General features: G+C 36.8%; 1 protein-coding gene across 1 annotated transcript in view; it reads right to left on the reverse strand.

The window, feature by feature from the left end:
• Nucleotides 1–21,178, reverse strand: part of sh2b3 (SH2B adaptor protein 3) — a 34,255-nt gene that overhangs the window by 2,692 nt on the left and 10,385 nt on the right. Inside the window, exons 2-7 of the mRNA XM_059549534.1 lie at nt 19,914–20,903; nt 5,179–5,283; nt 4,076–4,170; nt 2,244–2,329; nt 1,765–1,979; nt 416–587 (exon numbers count right to left, since the gene is read on the reverse strand). Of these exons, the coding sequence (XP_059405517.1) occupies nt 416–587; nt 1,765–1,979; nt 2,244–2,329; nt 4,076–4,170; nt 5,179–5,283; nt 19,914–20,876 (1,636 nt within the window). The 5' untranslated portion in view covers nt 20,877–20,903. The remainder of the gene's footprint in view (nt 1–415; nt 588–1,764; nt 1,980–2,243; nt 2,330–4,075; nt 4,171–5,178; nt 5,284–19,913; nt 20,904–21,178) is intronic.

Here is a 21,178-nt window from a genome sequence, read left to right on the forward strand (position 1 = left end):
CAGGCACCAATTGTGTGAAAATTTGGTTTTGGTGACTGAATCAAACACTATAACGACCTGCAAAATCACAAGGTTTACTTCAGACTGTGAAAATGACTCCGAAGGGATTCAAAACAAGTCATCTACTAAGAATACATCTGTTGTGACTTAAGTAATATTGTTTAAAATACTTATTTCCCCTTCCAAAACATCACATTGTGGCATTTATGTTCTATTGCTCACATTAAGCCATCAGAACGAAAGTACAAAGAGCAAATCACAATGACGCCTAATGTTTTATGTAAAGTTTTACACAAATGCATCTGCTGCTTGCTGCGAATGATGTATGTGCTGTTGTCACAAATATTCAGAAATGTTAATATAACAGGGTCAAAATGCACCGTTAATAAAAGCTATGCAGAAAATACAGTCTTACCTGTGTGAGTGGGGTTTACCCGCACGTAATTGGCCAGCATAACTTCGCATGCGGCGCCGCACTCCAGCGGGATCGGACAGTTGCGGAAGTGACTCAGCATGTCCATGACTGATGGGAAACGCAGGTGCTGCACACGACACTGACCCCATTCAGTTAAAGATAGACGCAAATGCTGCAGAGGAAGAAAAACAGTGGAAAATGCAATATAAATACAGATATGAACAGAAAGATGTGCAACAGTCATAGTGAGGTTTAACTTACTAAGCAATACGGAACACACCAATATAGAGATCTGATATACTTGATACTTCTACAAATTTAGCAATTTTTTTTTTAACTACTTCAACTTTTTTTTAACCTAATAATGATATAATGAACAATCTTACACACTTAAATGGTTCTGTTTTTTACTATTATTATTACAGTAGTATTCAAACAACATAAAGCACAGTAATAATAATAAAAAAAGACTGAATAGGAAAAAATAAGCCCTATTTAGGAGCCAAAACCCGACATTAAGAAAAGAAACATACATAAATAAATAAATAATGAAAAACCCATATTTGGTCACTACTGCTACTGCTATACTTACTACTGGCTTTTAAAACACTGACTGAATAAAAAAGTAATGCCAATAAAAACAAAGTGTGTGTGTGTATATTGTTTCTACCACGGATAATAAATCAGTATATCAGAATGATTTCTGAAGAATTGTGTGACACTGAAGACTGGAGTAATGATGCTGTAAATTCAGCTTTAAATCACAGAAATAAATAACATTTTAAAAAAGTACATTAAAACAGAAAACCTATTTTAGAAATTGAAATTTAGAAAAAAAAATTTCTGTATTTTTGATCAAATAAATACAGCCTTGGTGAGCACAAGAAAATTCTGTAAAAAAAAAAAAAAAAACGTACTGATCCCAAACCTCTGAACAGCAGTGTATATATATTAATTAGAATGTAAATAAAATGTCAATAAAATATACTGTGAAATATATATATATATATATATATATATATATATATATATATATATATATATATATATACACACACACATATATATATATACACATACACACACATATATATATAGCTAGCGTGTCACTGTTTTCACACATTTTTGGATTATTTTATATTATTACTATTATATAATAATATTGATTTAAAAAAATTTTTGTAATATCATAAGAGTTTATTATTATAAAATATATAAATACATCTCAAATAATAATAATACAAAGAATAAACTGGTCACTAATACTGCATATCCCTAATGAAAATAATGAAATGCTTTTGTCATTCATGATAATGAGGATGATGATGATGATGATTACGCCTCATTACCTTTGCTCTGCCCTGGTAGTTAAATGTGAGGACGTAGTCTCCTCTCCGCGTCTCGCTCTGTCTCACCAGGAAGTTCCCATGACCGCTGAACCCGGCATGCTGTACAAGGTAGGAAGCTCGCACACGTGATATGGGCCCATGGAACCATGGGTAAGAGGACAGGAAGTGATCCGTTTTATTGTAGGTGTGCTCTGAAAGTCCAAAACCCAGAAAGCCTGTGGACACACACACACGAGACAGAAGGTTTACAGACATCAGAGCAGTCCATTACTATGCAAAATAATTCCATCTAATCTGTTAGTTTATAAAAACAAAAGAAAAACATATGCTATAGTGGAAATCTATGCAGAAGAATCACACTGTTTCAAAAGTATAACCACAAACGTCTTCAGTTCTCAGTTATTTTAGATGAATAATTTATTATTAATATAAGTGTTGATATTTAAGTAAGAGATGGTGTGTGTGTGTACTTGACTCACCCTGGCCGCTGGGCTCTGTACTCCCTCTGCGAGCTGCATTGAGCGAGTCGCTGACAGGGAACGCTTCTCCATCCACACTATCTGACCTGGAATCACATGTACACTCTCATAAACATCTATCAACTCTTTTAATTGCATAATGAAGAGGTCACAGAATGTCATGCGGTCAATAACATCCCATCACATTTGCTAAGGTGCGTCCACACTACGAAGCAAAGCTTTCAACAACGATCTTGAGCGATAACAGTTCATTTTTGACGTGCATACTGCTGCCCTAAAAAGCATGTGGACCATTATATAACACTTACAAATGTGTGAATGTCACTGCATTACATTACAAAGCAGAAAACAAGCGGCCATTTATTTTTAAGAATGTTTTTCTTTAAAGAAATACTTTTTAATTGATAAACTTCAAAAAAAATTATTATTATTATTTAAAAATGTATTACATTATTTTACCTTATTTCTAATTCTATTTCCCATTACATATTACATTTTATAGCAACCATATTACATTGTTTTAGTAAAATATATATTTTTTGCTATTCTTCAAATAATCAAATTAGAAATTTTAAAAATAAATGTTGGTATATTTGTCACAAAAATTGACATTCAGATATTTGATCCACACAATTTTCATGCTGATTTACTTTTACTTTTTTTCCACACACACACACACACACACACACACACACACACACACACACACACACACACACACACACACACACTATAATATTTACAATATATAAAAAATAGAAATATTTTGAATAACTATATAATGAACATATTCATTAAAATCTAGCATTAAAATTTTTATGTTATATTTATAATTATTAGATAAAATAATTCAAATTACTGAGAAAAACCTCATGAAAAACTGGGAGAAAATAGTGACAAATTCAAAAACTAAACAAACAAACAAACAAATAAATAAGAATGCAATGAACACAGCAAGAAACTGGGTCAAGATTAGAGCAGATCTTAAAGGACGAAAATTAGACAGAAAAACAGACGTGGCTTTGAAACCTATAGGGACGAAATGAAGGAAAGGACACAAAAAGAGAGCAGAAGCAAGACTCAGGGAGGGGCTTCAGGGGAAGTTGTGGGAGAAAGCAGCGCAAAAGCTTTTGGTTCGAGTCAGGAAATGCGTCGTGTAATTCTTGGACAAGTGAAAACACCATTGTATATGATGCTCTAATGTAAAGATGAATGCATGCATAAAGGGTGGATCGAAAAAAGGGTAAAAAAAGGCAAATGAGAGAGAGAGAGAGAGAGAGAGAGAGAGAGAGAGAGAGAGAGAGAGAGAGAGAGAGAGAGAGAAGGGGGCATGGAGAGAAAGGAGGCCATGAGATGTGCTGAGTCGAGTTCTTCAGATTCTTAGTAATCAGAATAACAGGAAGACCTCACTCTCGTTCTCTCTCTCTCTTCCTAAAACGCACATTGATATATTCACACAGGCTTGAGTTCTCAGTACCCTCACACCAATAAAAGGAAATGAAACCCATGCGTTTGCACACACACACACACACACACACACACACACACACACACACACACAAATACACCTCTTGTAAAAGACACAGAACACACAGATGGTGTGTTTGTGTTTGTATGGATATGTCGGCAAGCAAACAAACCAAGCGCATCTAAATTAAGACTTAAAAATACTCAAAAATGTAAGAATATTTCTTAAGCACTGAGTTTGGTTTTATTCTATGTGTGTGTGAGTGTGTAAAAGAGGAAGTGAGTGGGTTTTCTCAGTAGGGGAATGTCAGGAACTTTAGCAGATGTCTGGGATCTTCAGAGGAGTTTAGTTCAAACGCTCTCACCTGCTGGTGATGCATTCTCTGAGCTCCGTGGTCCAAGAGCTCACCTGCTGCTCATTATCAGCCTCAAAGAGAAAACTACCTGGATGACCAGTAACCTGAGCGTAGAACGGGGGAAAAGAGACAGAACAGAAGACAAGATAAGATTTAGAAACTAGATTTAGATTTAGAAACTTGATGGTTTTCATAAAAAAATCTTACTGAACCTACATATTTATGCCAAATACAGTTATTCCTCAGGCCGATTGGCCTTTTTTTTTCACACACACACACACACACACACACACACACACACACACACACACACACACACACACACACACACACACACACACACACACACACACACACACACACACACACCATTATAATGTTTACAATATATATATATATATAAAAAAAAAAAATATATATATATATATACACACACACAAACACACACACACACACACACACACAGTCATAAAACCTTTCATTTAAAAGATACAAACATAATTATGAGGTCACAAAAACTATTATTTAAATATATACATATAAAATACTATTACATGTAGTCTCTTAATTATGATGAAGTCATAAAAGCTATTATTTAAATATATTTAAATAAAAAAAACTATTCTAAATTCTATTAGGCATAAAAACTGCACGCATAATAATTATTAAGACTCCAGAGTTAGTTTTAGACAGAAAAACGCTTGGTTGCAGCACACGGAGCTGGCATCACTGCCTGCATTAGATTGGCCATCAGCCGTTACTCTCTAGATATCAGCCGAGACCAAAGGAAAACCAATTTTGGTCGACAACTAATCATTACAACTTCAGCAGAAGGCAAAGAAGAAAAAAAAAATCAAAGACTGAGTTCTCCTTTTCCTGTTCTGAATCGATTACATTTCTAAGAAGCGTCATTAACCAGAGAAAGATCACAACTGATATAAGCTGTTCGGTGCAATACATTTTCTTTGAGTTGGGTCAACAATTCAAATGAACAAACAGACAGGGAACTGTATGCACATGTGTATGTTTCTAAAACCTCTTATAATCAGCCTCTTGAATATATTAGTTTATCAAGTGTGTAATCATTTATGACAGTATGTTTTTTCATTCACCTTTAAGACAAATGTGTTCATGTTGTCTGGCATCTCTAGGCGATTACAGCGTCGAATCTCTTGGATGTCTGAACAGGGTATGCTGAGCTTTGGCGTTTTGTAGTCCTGAAACACAAAGAAAGCAACACATCTTCTTAATATAATCGTTACATAATGTCTTTAGAAACTTCCATATATAAACTCGAAACCTCCTTTACCATTTATATCGTGCTTGTAGTTTGTATTTTTACTACAGTGGTAAATGCATTAGCCTAAATGTTGTATGGTGGCTGACGTTTCCTCCCGAAGAAGTGCCTCTTCTCGATTTATCTTTGTAAATGCTACTAAACTTAGAGCAGATTTCCACAACGGTATTATAAGAAATATTACTCAGGAACTGAACACTACTGCTGCTTATATTATTCAAAATAAATGTAAAATGTAAAATTTGAATTGTATGGAAGCTTGTTTCATTAAAAAAGGCAATCCAGAGAAAAGTAAGAATTGTGAATTCTTTTTTTCAGTATCTCACTTTTTTCCTTGCAAAAATGTCAGACAGAACTGCAAGATAAAAGTCCGAATTCTCACAAATCTGACTTTTTCTCAGAATTCTGAATTTACATCACGCAATTCTGTTTTTCTTTTCTTAGAATTCTGAGTTTACATCTCTCAGTTCTGCTTTTTTCTTCTCTCCTATGGAATGATCTTGTTTCGGCCACAGGATAAAATAATACATTTAGGTAATTGTGACTTATCTCCCAATTCTGACCTTTTTTCTCAGAACTGCTACATAAACTAACAATTCTGAGAAAAAAAACAAGTCGTAGTTGTGAGCTATAAGTTCACATTTGCAACAGTCAGAGAGATAAAAAGCTGCAATTGACTATTTTCTATCTTGTGGTGGAAACAAGCTTCCATAGATTTTTTTCTCCTATACTGACAAAACCAAAGAAGTTTCTTTATAAATCAATAAAGCATAATGCACCACTCAGAAATATAATCTGACAAACAAGGACTATGTCTTAAAGATAAAACATAGATTTCTAGTGCATGACACACTCTGGTTTGAGCGGAGAGAAGGAAAACCGAGAGGGATGATTTCCTTGTTCTACTGGGATTAGCTAAGAATGTTCATCTGGAAATTAAGAGAGAGTAGAGCTATGACCCGTGATCTGAAACCTTCGACCTACGCCTACACACGTATACACACACTCACAAAATACACACGCACACCAAATCTCCTTGGGAAAAAATGAGAGCGGATTCCGGGAAGTTGTGAGAGCTGCAAATGAATCCGGACGCTCAGAGCTGCAGGAATTTCCTGAGTGTGTCCCGTCAGTTCTGACACATCAAAGATTTAGGAATGAAGAAGCTCTTTCTCTCGCAAACGAAATCTGTCATTTTGAATGAGTCACGGCTTAAAATAGCTTGACACGCACAGGCTCATGCCAGATCAATGGTGCTGTAATATTACGATCTTTCCTCTTTGAACTGCAGTCAACTCTCACACAGTGGAGAGTAGAAAACACCACTGTTTCATTCACATCCACACACATACATGCACACATCTGCATTGTATTCCATCAGAACGAGAAGAGACTGAAGTATTAAACACCACACACATATACGGTAAAACAGATGACTGGTTTCTCTTCGCAAATGGACTAAACTTGTTATTAATGAATAAAATATCATTTAAAACAGTATATAAATAGCAGATTAGACATAATAATTCACGCAAAAGACAAGATGCACACATGTGTATCTCAATTCACATGCATGTAACCCAATTTAAATGCACGAAAAAAAAATATATATGTCTAAATGACTGATTTTACTTCCAAGATTTGAGTACGCATGCAAAGCTTAAACAATACACATTTACAAGGCTAGTCAACGATCTCTTGCACAAACCTCTGCTGAACCGTGACTTGAACTGGGGTCTCACGCTGATGACGTAACATCTAGGTAGGCACATGCATCATATGCCCACAGTGGGTTATGACTGGTCAATGGACAGGCTCAAATCTGATTGGCTAAGGAGTACGAGTGACTCACATGGATGGAGTTCACTGCCAGGAAAGTCTCAAAAATACACACTCAAATTCAAGGTGATTCACAGTCCATGATGTACTCATCAATTTTAAACGTCGAACATTTTTGTACACAGTTGTACATCTGTGAATTGTTTTGCATTTGTGAAACATTTTATGAATACATATTCTTATTTTGAGCACGTGAATCGGTTTTTGTGAATATATATTTTTTTGTGCACGTGAATTCGGTTTCATGCATGTGAATTGGGATACGCATGTGTGCATCATGCCTTTTGTGTGAATTATTGAGTCTAATCTGCTTCCACACAAACATCTACTAAAACTAGCATGCATTGCATACCATTACAAACTAAAGATTATTAATAGGGTAACACTTTAAATTAGGTGGCCTTAACTACTATGTACTTACATCAAAAATAAGTACAATGTTTTATTGTAGCAAAATTGCTTCATTTTCTTTCATGTGTTTTCTGAATGCTTGAGAATATAAAATCAATTAGACAACTGTATTAATAAAATCATAGCTGTGATTTATTATTTGTATTATTTACAAATTAAAACTAAAGCTAAAATTGTAATTTGTAAATAATACAATTTAAGTAGAATTTATTTATTTTTATATTTTATTAAAGTTCTATTTTGACCCAAAAAGTACTGTTTAAACTACTATGTATACAAACATGAACAAAAAGCAATTAAAACTAATATACTTTTGTTCGCGAACAACAAAGGATGGTTAAAACTAGTATATCTATGCTTACTAACAAAAGATGGTTTAAAGTAGTATGCGTATGCATATGTAACAGGTGTTTACATTAGTATAAATAGGAGTAAAAACAAAAGATGAAATGAAACTAATAAACAAATGTTTACAAACAGTAGATGCATTAAACTAGTAAGTCATAGACCAGAAGCATTAAATTGTAATTGAAATATAAAAAAGTCCATAGCAATCAATTCTGTAGTGAAACATGGAAAGTAAAAATACAAACAAAACATTTGCTAATTTAATTTAACTCCGTTCATTCAAATACCTTCTGTGGTCCTATGGCAGAAAATCTTACATTTAAAGAGATATTTAGTTCTACTAGTTTCAGTGTCGTAGCTTGTAGTGTACTAAACTACTTTATTTATTTTGCAAGTGTAGCTTGACTGTAGTTTAACTATGACTAACTTAAGCAAGCTAAAGTTTTAAACACTGTTGTAAAGTGACTTCCAGAACTGCTGCCTGCCGAGTGTGAAAAACCATGACCACTCTTAAACGAAGAAATCAACATTTGCTTGATTTCTATGACCATATTTGGGCCTTTTTCAGAGGCTGGAATATTTACTCTCGCTCAGTGGTGTAGTCCTAAAGAAAAAAGTGGTTTACTATTACCCATTCGCCCACCAACAACCCACCCCACCAAAAAAAAAAAAAAAAAAAGATTAACTTATATAGTAATTTAGTAATATTAATGCAGTGCACTCTAAAATTGGTAGACAGATAGTAGTTTACTGAATGACTTGCAGGTTGTTCCAGGTCTGTTGACCACATTACAGTTCTATATATAATTTCAAGCTGCTTTGGAATTGTATTCATTGTGAAAAGTGTTTTACAGATACATCTGAATGTTTTATTTTATGCAAATGGGTAGAAAGAAATTACTTAATATGAAATAAATATTTCCAGATTCATTTATTTTCTTAAATTTCGTCCATACTTTGCGTATATGTGTGTGTTTTTTCTTGTATCTGTCACTTCTTCACCAGCAGGTTTACTGTTATGAACAGAACTGTGTCCACCTAGTTGCCAAAAAACAACCTCATTGTAATTTGTTTGAACAGCATGTTGTTATTTCTGCACAATAAACAACATTTTATATATATATATATATGCATAATAACAGCTGTCCATATGGAAATGCATGGGATGCCAGTAAGACCAAATTCACATTCTATTTGTTATTAACTTGATTTATCTTTGGAAAAAAAAAAAAAAAAATTCATGGCTCATGTTACCGCATTTAACACACGGTTTAATTGTGCATGTGTTGTGTACGAGTGCCATTTAAAATGCCACAACAAACAACCAAGCCATTCATCTGAATAACTCCACTTCCTAACAGTTACTTTTGCTTTTGTTCACATTCTCAGAACAACCTTTCAAAATGAGTCACGTAATGAAATTAGCAATAACAATCGGAAAGGAATCTTGAAATGACATGATGCTGACAACACAATAATGACACTAGGAAGCGACGTCTCAGTGATGGTCTCTGGCGAAAATGTAGGCTTACGAAGTACAGATTTGAAGTTTATGGTCATAGTTATGGTCTGCTTAATAAAAATTAAAAATTAAAATGTATGCATTTAGCAGACGCTTTTATCCAAAGCGACTTACAGTGCATTCAGGCTATCAATTTTTACCTATCATGTGTTCCCGGGGAATCGAACCCCCAACCTTGCGCTTGATAGCACAGTGCTCTACCAATTGAGCTACAGGAATAAAATAAAATAAAAACACATATGACTGTAATTATTTAGAAATATATTTATATAAAAATACAAATAGAGTGTACATTTGTATACATGTACATTTAAAAATATATATAAAAAATGAAATATTAAAATTTAATTTATATATAAATGTTTTAATTTAGCATACCATCACTGTATACACACACAGGCATAATGAATAATTAATAATCTAAAATAATTTAATATCTATTAAAAACTCAACGCAATACAATTGAAATTTAGAAATAAAATATGATAATTTAGCATAGTATGACTAATATACACACACAATCTGTAAAAAGACTGTAAAAATGCTAAAGTAAAAGCTGTTAATTAGTTAACGATAAGTTCTCTTACTATAGTATAGTATATACAAGAGAACTTCTTGTTAACCAGTTGACAGCTTTATAGATATTCATGTGTGTGTGCGCATGAAACTGTAATAAATCTAAATGGAACATTTAATTAAAAATAAAATACTGTAAAACTGACAGATTTAGGAAATTCTCTTGTAATTTACAGTAATTTCCAATCGTTTCTATGTGACACTTTACATTTATGCTTTTTTATTGAAATAACTGTTAATAAAATCCTTACACAAATATACATTTTAATATTTTACTTCCATTTGCATTAATTAGGCCCCGAGTATATATTAAGTGTATAATATCAATGCTCTTCAGTGGTTTTGACAGTTAGCATGTTTTTCAGCATAACATTTTCTTTAACATGTCTTTTTAAAACACACACACACTCACACATTTGTCTGATCCCTTCTTAGGTCAGAATGGTTTGCACATGGTTTTCACAGGCTTTACTTTTACACTACATTTATTTACCTCCCTCTCTCTCTCCCTGTGCACTGTTAAAACACAGTGACAATCACTCTGACCTTTACTTCTGCTGCTCTCGAAAGCCCCACCACAGATTTAGTACTGAGAAAATATACATGAAAGAAAGACACAGAGATAGAGAGAGGGAGAGGGAGAAGCGCAGAAGAAAAAAAAAGAGCTTCCTGTGTCAGTCAAAACCTCCTGATGATGGACAAATATCTTACTTTTCTTTCTTTCTTTTTTTTTAAGGGTTGTTTTCTGTAATCTGAAACAGTAAGCAAAACCACTTGTCATCCACTGCTAGCGGTGTTATTGCATAAAGTGCTTTTTGCATTAAATGCACGGCAGGAAAGAAAAAAGTAAAAAAAAAAGTGCATTAATGCATTTAGCAAAAGGGGTTTCTTTTTTTTCTCATTTTTTATTTCAATCTTTCTCCCAGCTTGAGCGGTTTATCTGTAGCTGCAGATTCAAAAACACTTGTTCAGCTGTAACTAAAGCATGTCGAGAAAACGCACTGGGCCCTTAAATTACAGAAAAATATTCACAATAAATGCAAATGCTTTGGAAAGTGCGAGTACAATGACAGAACATGGCAAAATACATGTACACTCGAAAAAATACACACACAGCTACTCATATTCATCTTCATATTCACACAGGTCGAGCGAGCATCCTGTTTACGGACTAGAGGAGCTGAACCACAGCACCTACACGCACACAACGAGACACAAAGATGAATAGAGAGAGAGAGAAAGAGAGATTGAGGGGGAGCGAGCGGTGCTTTCCATGGGTAGCTCAGTGAGGTCAGGTATACCAGCTCGGCGGTTGCAGGTTTTAAAATAAAGAGTTGCAACAATGCCCACACAACCTCGCAATATAGATCTAAAATCCACTCATAGCCAGACTGCAACTGCGAGTGATTCGCTGCATGCCAGAAACTAATATGCTCTCATTTGGGGTAGGTGAGAGGTAAACAAATAAGAATTTTCAATATTCTTAAAATCTGGATAATACTATTCCCATGCACTTTTTTTTTAATTAAAAAAATACGCTATTTGTAAGTGATTCAAAAATTGCTGATAAATAATGTGTTGTCATTTTAAAACAAATGTCCAAAGTAAAGGCATGTTATATTTTATTTTTCTGTCTTTATTTTTGACACGCAATCATCTTAGGTTATTCTTTTGTTACATCAAGATTTTTCACATTTATTAATATGAAATATCTTTATTAATATGGCATTCATGGTAGAATTCAGGGTAACACTTTAGAATAGGTGACACTTGTTAACTATTAACTACGACATTTATCTCAAATTCTTAATTTGCTGCTTATTAATAGTTAGTAAGGTAGTTGTTAGGTTTAGATATTGGGATGTAGAGTAATGTCAAGTAAAATAAAGGATTTATATGTTCTTAATTAGCACTAATACATGGCTAATATTCTACAATCATCTTAGGCTATTCTGTTGTATTGCATTGAATAAATAAATTAATATTTATTTATTAAAGGGGTAGTTCACCAAAAAAATCTATATTCTGCAATTAATTACATACCATTGTGTCATTCCAAACACGCAAGACCTTCATTCATCTTCCGAACAAAAAATTAATTTGTTTTTGATGAAATCCTAGAGTTCGCTGACCCTCCATAGACAGCAACACAACAGAAATTTTCCCAGGCCCATAAACGTAACAAGGACATCGATAAAATGGGGTTACAAAACTTACAAAACCATGCGAATACTTTCTGTGCATAAAGAAAACAAGAATAACGACTTCTCTTCCCATCTGCTGTGATGTGCCACCATTGTGGAAAGCATCAAAACACATCCACATTCTTTCCTCTGCATGTAACAACACGGGCGCATGGCGCTGCGGTTTACGTTAAACACAGGAGAGCATGCACATTTCACTTGTGTTGCTGTCTGTGGAGGGTAAACCAACTCTCAGATTTCATCAGAAATATCTTCATTTGTGTTCCGAAGATGAACAAAGTTTAATTAATAAAAAATGAAATAACATTTTAAATTAAAAATATATAAATGTAAATATTTTATCTGCCTAATCCAACCACAAAATTGTTTTATTTTCAACTTTGATGCAGAAGCAAATCGGACTGTCATTTATTCTTCTAATTTATCATTTGAATGAAGGCCTACATCACCTGTAACATGACAAAGTCTAGACTGCAACCGCAGTCTACATTCTTTGTACAATTTGTGTTGCAGTACACATCACAAACACAATGCAACAAATCAAAAATACACCTACTGCAATGACTGACAGTAGCATCTATACTGCATCGAAACGGTCTTGGTATGACGCATCAAAACTGGAGCGTCACGTCGCCACCTGCAGTGTAGACCCATCTTGAACCAGCTGTTAGCTGAGAGAAAAACACACTGCACAACACTTCACTGCATTTACACAAACACGCTGCCAGCAAACACCTTTGATATACAAATTAGAGAGCCCAGGCATACTTTACACATGAGCACACACTGAAAACCACACTGAGAAACCTAAACACCATGTGCTCACGTCAGGACAACAAAACTGAAAACAAAAGCAGGCCTCTGCACCCGAGATGGCCTCTGCTCATTCTGACACGCAAAAGACCGCTGGATTCATGCAATGCAGAAATAACAAATAAAGCCTCTTTACACCTGGCATTGTATTACAACATGCATTTCATATCTGCATACGGTATATACCATCATTCCAAAGCATCTCTAGTGTGGTCAGGTGTAAATCTCCAATGACAACTAGCAGGGTTACATTTGCTACAAGTGCCTTCACTTCAGCATCTGTCCATCTATCGCTGTTCATCATACATGATGACACAATGCTTACAGTATGTTTACACAGCGGTTTAAATCATGGCGGGTGAGGGTGTTTTTGAGCACGTCTGGCCAATCAGTGTCTACTTTTGTCACGGGTAGTATCAGTTGTGCTGGTTAGACCCTGCTCCGGAGTAGGAGCTAATTTGGTTCTCGAAAAAGGCAGTCCGGTACTAAAAATAGCACCCAGCTCTGCCGGTGCGAAAACGCCCAAAAGTGGTATAGTTGAACAGTTAGTTCTGGTACTATGAAAAGGTTCCCGCGGTGCGAAAGGCCCTACTTTTATAATTTAAATTGTTTATTAATAAACGTGTGATTAGTCGACTAATGCTTCAAAGTAACGACTACATATACATACATATATACATATATATATATATATATAAAGCAATCAGCACGGTCGTCTGTGAGTGACATCACCTCCTAATACAAACACGCCCAAAATTATAGTCCCGCCCCTGATGCTGATTGACAGGTTTATGTGTTGACATCGGAAATTCAAATGCAAAAAGAATTGATTCCATTTGAGTTTTGGCAGGTGACATGCGCGACACAGAGAGAGTGAAAAAGCAGGTATGGTAATTAATATTGTTACTTAAATATGACAGGCTCATTCCTCATAAGACATGGGAAATACAGCTGAAAGTGGACTTTGCTTTTTCATTTGAAATTTGGCAGTCACTGTGCGTTTGCGAAATTGAAAACGCATACAGTAATGCAAGATTAACAATTGCTTGTGGATTATGTAAATGTATGCGTCCACAAAAAAAAAAAACCCCAATTGGTCAATCTGATGAGTCAGCTCCCTCCCTCCTAATTATCATCGCCACCCCGTCCCTTAATCGCCACCCTTCACCAGGCTCCCGACAGGAGTGTGTGTGTGAGAGAGGAGGTGTGATGCAAGAGCCAGGGCTGGTGGTGTGTGATGGGGCACAGCTGATGTAATTGGAGCCTTTTCACTGCCGCTGTTTAAATGCCGAGCGTGCCTCTCCTCGGGATGCCAGTCTCTTCCCCGTGCATGCACGCTGGTGTCCTCGTGGGTCCCAAGAAGGTTGCATAGAGGGACTCCCACGCCGCCAGAGACGCGGCCAGGATGCCGGGTCGTCTAGTCCCTTCTAGTGAAGTGGCCAGCGAGATGGATGCAGCCGCTGGAAGAAGCTGCCGCCCCTTGCGCCCCGGACCGAAGAGGGGAGAGCGTGCAGCTGCACGCAATAGGCATGCTAATAAGCAACTAGTCAAAAATAAGTATTGGTACCTAGACTAATGTGTTACCATTAGGACTAATTATCCTAAAAAGACCTATAAAACTCATTGTATACAGTATTTCACACACACCACACAGCTGTTGTGAATATTAACAATGGGGCCTTCAACAGTGGCTGAGTCCAAAAAAATAAGCATTCAGCGATGCATAACACAGGTGTCATGGGGCTGTGCTGTTGAATTACAGGCGACACTGCAATGTTACACTGTCAATATTTTGCGAAGGAGCTGTTTCACACCCACATGACCATGTTTGTCCTCTGAGCACACAGCTCTCAAAAGTATTGAGTGAATGTGTTTTACACAAAAACACACAACCACCCAAAGATGAGGAACTGACATATGAAAAGCAAACAAAGGATCTCATCTCAATCCAGATGCTGCAGATGCCGAGAGTGTGTACCAGTGTGAATCTGTTATGCTGACAGACATGCTTCACTACTAATGATTGAGCTACATCAGTAAACATTGATCCATGCAAGCAACAGCTGTCATAAATAAAATTCATTAATATCATTATATACTTAAGTCCAAAAATATGCAAAATGATCCCCAAGATCAATCAGCTTTGGGTTGCCAAACAGACCACAAGAGACATGAAAGTGCAATTTCAAATAAGGCATTTCCAAAATGACACATGAGAAAAGGGTGATACACTGAAAACGATGCATGCAATGCAATTTAAATTAAATCATGCAAATTATAAAAACTTGACACGTAGGAAATGTATCACTTGCAGTGTTGATCTAAATCAAAAATGCTTTCGTCATCATCATGTGTACCAGTTCACGGTCTGCAACTACCGTATGTGTGCGTGCCTTTACATCTTTGAAAATGCATCAGAGCGCTTGCTGCTGTCTGCATCTCTGCGTGTGATATAATTCTTGGTTTTAAATTGACAAGTGTTATGCTTTCGGGGAAAAAGGGACATGTCTGATTTCGCTTTGACTGATGACTGTGGCCTACTTATCAATCTGCAGATTTTCATATTGATAAAGATGGGTACGAGGTCAGAGCAGCTCTTGATCATGTTAAGAAATGAAACTTTGAGTCTCAGTTTGGGTTTCAGTCAAGTTTCAAACAGTTTCTTCAAAAGTCAAATGGAAAACAAACGAGGGCATGTAAACAGAGCCTAAAAGTCAGATTCTGCAAGAAAGAAAAAAAATAAATAAATCACATTCATTTTCTCCATAAAGAATAATGTCTTTTTATTTATTTTTTTTACTTTAATGCATTTTTATTTATATTTTTATATATAAATCATATAGCTAAATTAGCAAGTTGTGAATAATCTCAGAGCTAGTTGGTTTGCTTCAATATTTTTCGAAATCTTTATGAAGAAAGGTGGCCTGTAAAATGTCCTATTAATATTTCACTCTATAAAAACACAATAAACTACTACCATATCTTGTGCAATTGGACATTAGTTTCAGTTTAAATTGGTGCAGCCAGTTTTTATACCAAATACTGTGTTGCAGAACTGATTTGGTTGTTGGCTTGTTAAAGTGTTGAAACGACTCTGGATGTAGTTGTGTCAGCATCTGAATGTGCATAAGGTCACCGTGAAGCTCTAACACGCTCCAGATGGGAGGATGCGGTTTTCTAGAATTATAAATATTTTCCACAACACTGGCTGCAATTGTTGTGCAGCAAATAATAATAGAAAAACAAGACACAAAAATAATTGCAAAATGTAAAATCTAATTTTGATGCAGCATGTTTTCTTTCTTGCTTGATCACACACTAACAAGCCACATCAGAAGACTTCGACATATACAACACAAATCTCTAACGATTCATCCAATCCACAAATCCACTCTTCATGAGCTCAAATGCATTGCACACTGCTGGATTTTATGGTGTCCATATTTATCTCCTTTTCATTTTAAGGTTTCTAAGCACTCGACCAAACTTGTTCAGACTACATTGGCAATTAAAGTCTGTGTTCTCCAACCCTAGAAGCCCCAATGAATATAATTTGAGGCCAACACCAGATGTTTTTCACAAGCCTTCCAAAAAGCATCACATACAAATAAGAAAGCAAGAAAGTGTACAGTTTTGCTACACATATTAATATGCGAGGCTCTCTTTCCAATGCTTGATTCTGATTGGTCGCTTAAGGCCTTCTGCAGTCACATTTGTTTGCATAATGACACTAAACTGTATCTGCTACATTGCTATGCATATTATGTATACACACACACACACACACACACACACACGCACCCACACAATATGTTAGCATTTTGCCTCTGGTCTAGCTAGTCATTTTTGACTTGATAATAATACAACACTTCTGTGAAATCTGACAGCAGATAATCGTACTAATTTATCTGCTGTGCACAGGCTGGTTTTAAAGTTAGGACTTCCCTGAAACAAAGTTTCTCACGCAAAGAAATTATCAGCCAGCCTGCAGCTTCCTCTCTTAGCATATCTGCCCTCACTGTTGCTATTGTAGTGAACACACCAAACATAGAGTGCACAGCTACAGAATCAAGGCATGGACTAGTGTGCACTCTAAAATGCAGCCTACACGCTCTCACACATAAGTGCACACATTAAGCACACACATACATAAGATGCATGCAGTGAAATAAACTAAGATGAATGCACAGCAAGAGCCTACATGTTGCTCTCTTTAAGATGATTAAATTAATAAAATGTCCCAAAAAAAAGAACCTATGAATGCATCGCTTATTTGAAACTAAAACATGTGTGCATGCTTCTGACATTTACTGGAGTGTATAGACTTTAAGTGTTTGAACTTTCTTGGCCTGTGTTGCTTTTCCCTTACATAGACATTCAGAGCAAGTCCTCGCATCTCTGCCAAGATTCCTCAGCAGCCAATCAGAGCCTTGATACAGCTGTGCTGTGACCCCTAAAGTGAGCAGACGTCATTTGCTGCCTGAATGAACTAACAAAACTAGCAATTAGGCTATCATGCTGTGTGACCAGGAGAAATGGAGCAAGGCCGAGAGAAAGGCAGACAAAACCGTAATTGTGTCCATATTAGTTTCATTACACATAATATTATCAATCAGACCCTGTTTCAAATTGGCTGTTTGTCTTGAAAGTGGGTGGTTTAATTAGGCTAAATGAGTGTTAATGTGAAAGTATCACACAGTAGTTGACCCATGCCATTTTCATCAATTATTTATTTACCATTGTATTAAACCCATGTAGCACAAAAGCATAAATGCAGAAGAACGCAATATCTGTTTTAAACTTGCTAAATATTATATTAAAAGTTGTTATTTCCTGAAAATCCTCCACTCTGCCATAGCTCACATTTGTTTTCACATATATTCAAATTTAAGGCCTAATGACCTTCTCACAATTTTTGCTCTTGGTTCTCACATGCCAGTAACATGAAGCCTGGTGCAACACATCTCAAAGTGCCTTATTAACTAAAACACAGCACAGCTCCTAAATCTCATTTATGGTTGCATAGATTTAAATATAAAGGCTGATTTATACTCCTGCGTAGGGACCTACGCCGTAGCCTTTACACCGTAGGCCAGGGTTATTCAAATCTTTATCCTGGAGGGCCAATGCACTGCAGAGTTTAGGTCTAACCCTAATCAAACACACCTGAGAATTCTAATCAGTGTTTTCAGGATCATTAGAAAATTACAGGTAGGTGAGTTTCATCAAGGATGGAGATAAACTCTGCAGCACACTGGCCCTCCAGGACAAGATTTGAATAACCCTGCCGTAGGCTATGTGTCTTCATTTATACATCTGCATCATTTTCCGCATCAACGTGCAGTACACATGCAAACCGCTAGTCTGATAATGAACATGAATTTGCTTAGCTTGTCAGTTGCAACGGCTCTGAGTAGTAACAGCTGCTCTTGTGAAATCACGCACCTGATGGAATTTACCGCTGATTATATAACCGGGTTTACTGATGAGTTGCGCATTAATTATCGGCCAATATTTATCGTGCACCCCTATAAAATATATTAAAGTGCACATAAACACACATAAAACTCAATTACATACGGAGGGAGGGGTTCTAGCAGACTAATCACAGCTCTTGCAGTCCGCGTAGAGTTGACGCGCTGTTAGATTTTTGGAGAGGTGCACATCAGGCTATGGTGTACTACACATAGCCTACGGCATAGGTTCGACGCAGAAGTATAAATTGGGCTTAAGACTTCAAGACAACGGTTACAAAAGCAATTTGTTCTTGTGTATTTGTCATTGCAAACAAACTTTGTGCAATACAAATCTAGAAGTGACATATTTGAATATATACGAATGAAGTCATTCATATTTGCAGATATTTAAGTATAACGCTCCAAAACAAACTACGCAAAAAGGCAACTGGTTCTTGCATGACGCCATCGACAACAAACATACTGCAACACACTGACATGCCATATTTGAATATATGTGTATAGAATTCACATTTTTATAGCTACAACAGTTAAGTTGCGTTTACATATATTTAAATATAATGAGTCAAGTCACGTGTTCTTGCATGGGATTGTCATTGACATCAAACTCTGTGCAATAGCTACATACGTGAATAAAATGTAAAAATTTTAGTAACTTAAACATGACGGAGCTCTTCGATCTTTTCATTTCATTTAAATATGCAATTCATATTTGCATATTTAAATATAGTCTAATGCAGTGGTCACCAATCTCGGTCCTGGTGGGGCCTCTGTCCTGCAGAGTTTAGCTCCAACCAGCTCCAACACACCTGTTTGAAAGTCAGTATGCCTAGTGAGATCTTGATTAGCTGGTACAGGTGTGTTTAATTGGGGTTGGAGCTAAACTCTGCAGGACAGCGGCCCTCCACGACCGAGATTGGTGACCCCTGGTCTAATGCTTCAAGACAAGTTACCCCAGATTTCATGCCAAAATTTAAAAACGCAATTGATTCTTTTGTGATTTCTCATTAACATTAAACTTCTGGCAATACATCTTGGCGTGCCATATTTGAAAAAATTTCGAAAGAACTGTACATTTTTATTAACTAAAACACAACATAGCTCTTAATTCGTATTCACATTAAAAACATATGATGCTTCAAAACAAATCACAACAGTTTACAAATGCAATTGGTTTCCCAAGTTTTAAATATCAAAATAATTATCTATAATAAAAGATGCGACCAATATACCAAACTATTATAAGCCAACAATAACTACAAATAATACAATTATCAAATCGGGCCAAAAACAACAGCAGCACAGCAGTAGTCACTCTGACTGACTAAAGATATATGAAGATCTTGAAAATTTGCCTTACCTTGGGTGGGTCGTAGAGCTCCAGCTGGTACCTCTCACTAGCGGTGTGCTCGTTGATCCTCCTGACCTGCAGGTGGCAGCGCAGCCAATGCGGGGGTGTGTCTGAGATAGTGTCATCCACCTCCAGGTACCGCAGTTGCCCCTCTTTACAAACACTTCCTGTCTCTTGCCTCCGTCTCACAGTTCGTAACAGATTCCATCGTTCCCACCGCGCACCCTTCTGCGAGGTGCGATGGGCAGGTACCTGCACAGTCTGAGGTGGGGTTTGAGGGGTGCAATCAACAGTCGCTGAGGGTCCGCCCCCCTTGATCATATCGTCCCTTGGGCTACTACCTGAAGGTTCATCAGTTTGGGGGGATTTCTTAAAGAATCGGCATACGCTTTCTCGAAATCCCCTGACGGAAAAGTTGGTTACATCACTACGGGAAGGGAAGGAAAATAAAGTGGGTGAGTATTGTTCAGACCAGGTCCTCTGCTCTGGGTGTTCGTCTTCCTGGCTATGATGCTGCGTTCTGTGTGTAGTGTCTGCGGGAGAGCATCGCAGCAACTGCTCCTGTTCTCTAGGGACGCCGGCAGCATCTGGTTTGGGTGCCAACACGGCAACTAATGGAGTCATTCCTGGCCGCGCAGTCTCCCGGTAATCCAGCACCCCTGAGAAGGAAGTGATGCGTAAGCGGCCAGTCATGGGCAGCAAAGGAGGAGGCAGTGGAGGCCACAGGGCAGGTTCTGCATCTTTAGCCACCTCACAGCTGAAGTGGTGCTGGAAGAGGGCGCTGAACTGCTTTGAGAAACTTTCTGGCGGGACCACATCCTGCACCGGCCGCTCTCTGACGAAGCGCCGGTAGTGCTGGGCAAGTTCTCGGGCCGTGGTGCTGGCATGCAACTCGCAGAACTCCCTCCATCCACAAGGAGGTGCTACGGATGGTGCAGTGCTTGTGGTCTGCTGGACAGTGTTACCATTCATTGCAGTAACCAGCACAGCAGGGAATCACTGTGAACAACAGATGAACAACATTAAAAACGGCATCAATAAGCAATAAATAATGAGACAGCGCTGCGGCTAAGGTTTAAAATATTTCCAGTACATTTCTACCCTAATTAAAGTACACGGTGTATGGCTGCGTTCACAGTATAGCACAGTCTTAAGTTGCTTAATGATCAAGTTCACGCTTCATTTAAGCCTTATTTTGAAGCTCATGCAGTATGTTCAAGCAAACATGTGGACTTAATGAGTGCTGCATATTTATATAGAAAGTATTTTGAAGA

This window comes from Carassius carassius, chromosome 5 (genome assembly GCF_963082965.1).
Source record: "Carassius carassius chromosome 5, fCarCar2.1, whole genome shotgun sequence".
Lineage (NCBI taxonomy): Eukaryota > Metazoa > Chordata > Actinopteri > Cypriniformes > Cyprinidae > Carassius > Carassius carassius.